The sequence below is a fragment of the Rhizopus microsporus genome (genome assembly GCF_002708625.1).
Source record: "Rhizopus microsporus ATCC 52813 unplaced genomic scaffold scaffold_44, whole genome shotgun sequence".
In the NCBI taxonomy this organism is placed as follows: Eukaryota; Fungi; Mucoromycota; class Mucoromycetes; order Mucorales; family Rhizopodaceae; genus Rhizopus; species Rhizopus microsporus.
Window position 1 is genome coordinate 1 of NW_019671959.1, and position 1,584 is coordinate 1,584.

The 1,584-nt window shown below is 34.7% G+C and overlaps 1 protein-coding gene across 1 annotated transcript; it reads left to right on the forward strand.

Annotated features, from left to right (window-relative positions):
• Positions 1 to 50: 50 nt before the first annotated feature.
• Positions 51 to 481, forward strand: RHIMIDRAFT_242855 (uncharacterized protein; the record flags this gene model as incomplete). The annotated part of the gene is made up of 2 exons (XM_023609855.1): positions 51 to 188; positions 425 to 481. The coding sequence occupies 2 exons, from the start codon at positions 51 to 53 to the stop codon at positions 479 to 481; spliced, it is 195 nt and encodes a 64-aa protein (XP_023460951.1).
• Between the last annotated feature and the right edge of the window lie 1,103 nt (positions 482 to 1,584).

The following is a 1,584-nucleotide window of genomic DNA, read 5'->3' on the forward strand; positions in this document are numbered from 1 at the left end:
GTTGGACAAACTATTAAATTCTTGAAATAAACATTACTTTATATTATGTTATGATCGCCGTCAAAATTGGTCGCATGTACCGTCTGACTTTGAACGCATGTCGTAGCAACTACATTCATCCAATCAGGGCGTGTCATACATTATTTGATAGCTTTCGAAATAAGCTTTCAGATGATATAACATACATGGTATATTGGGGTATACGGAAGTATGCACAGACGTAAGTTTCCAAAAAGTGAAAACATGCGACCAATTTTTGGCGGCTACTGTATCTGCGTCTGTCATAGAACAACAGAGTGTAAACAACAAGTATTGTGAAGGTTGCTCGTATTTTTGTAACTACTGTAGTTCTACACATCCTCCCCGTAGCCAGTCACCCATCCTGCCTCCCCTTGGCCCCCTATACTACTCCTTCATCTACTAGTCGCGATATAACCCAGTGGATGTGCAAACTTGGAAGGGTGGTGGTGGGCCTCCATAGGTGATAGAAGGAAATCGGTATTTAGTTACTTAAAATGATTGTGTATCTGATGTTGCTGGTTGTGAAAATAGCGGAAGCAGAAAATTTTTTCCGCCGATATAAATTAATGTTTAAAACTCTTAAATAATTTATTTTATAATGAGTAATCTTTTAACAAAATTTTTTATATAGTAAATAATATTATTAAAAATTTATTATTTTTTAAAATATGTAATGCTTGATATACTTAAAAATATATTTATTATATTAAATGGCGTACTTTTTTATACGTGGACGCACAAAATACGACACCATCACGTTGTATATAAGCTTGTTAGATTTACGAGCCGCACATTACGTGCTATGTGTGTTTTTATTGGCGAAGAAGCTTCTTCGCCAATCATAGTTTAAAATATAGATGAAAAGACAAGACATCTGGTAACGAATTATATCGAAGTCGTTATGAGAAACAAGAGACTCCTCTAGGGAGACCCTCTTCTACCATTAGAAGTTTGAACATTCACTAGGTTATGTGATGTTGTTATGGTTGTAATGGACAGAGATACAATAGGACTCTTTACGTTTCTTTTATTTGGAAGAATAAAGATGAAAGTGTTAAAACTGATAGTTACACATATTATATAGAATTGTAATTATTATTATGATTGGTCAGTTTATGTTACTGAACTTTTGTTATTGACATGTAAACACTGCTTATTGACTCTTATTCAACGTGGGATACGACAGGTTATACCGCGGCTAGTAGATGAAGGAGTAGTATAAGGGGCCAAGGAAAAGCAGAATGTGTGACTGGCCACGGGGAGGATGCGTAGAACTACAGTAGTTTGAAAAATACAGTGAGGGACAAAACTGTCCCAATGTTTTGCATTTTTGTATTTCTTCCTCTATAACTCGCTTATTTTTGCTCCGATTAAAATAAAAATAGCATCATTCGAAAGCGCAATCAAAACCGTATAAGGAACAATCATTGTAACACAAATAGAACGGACTTTATTTATTACAAAAACCGCTGAGAAAGTGATGGGTCCATTGGGACAGTTTTGTTGAATACGAAGTATCAATTAAAAAGAATAAAGACTAGAATTAACCAGACTAAAAGATAT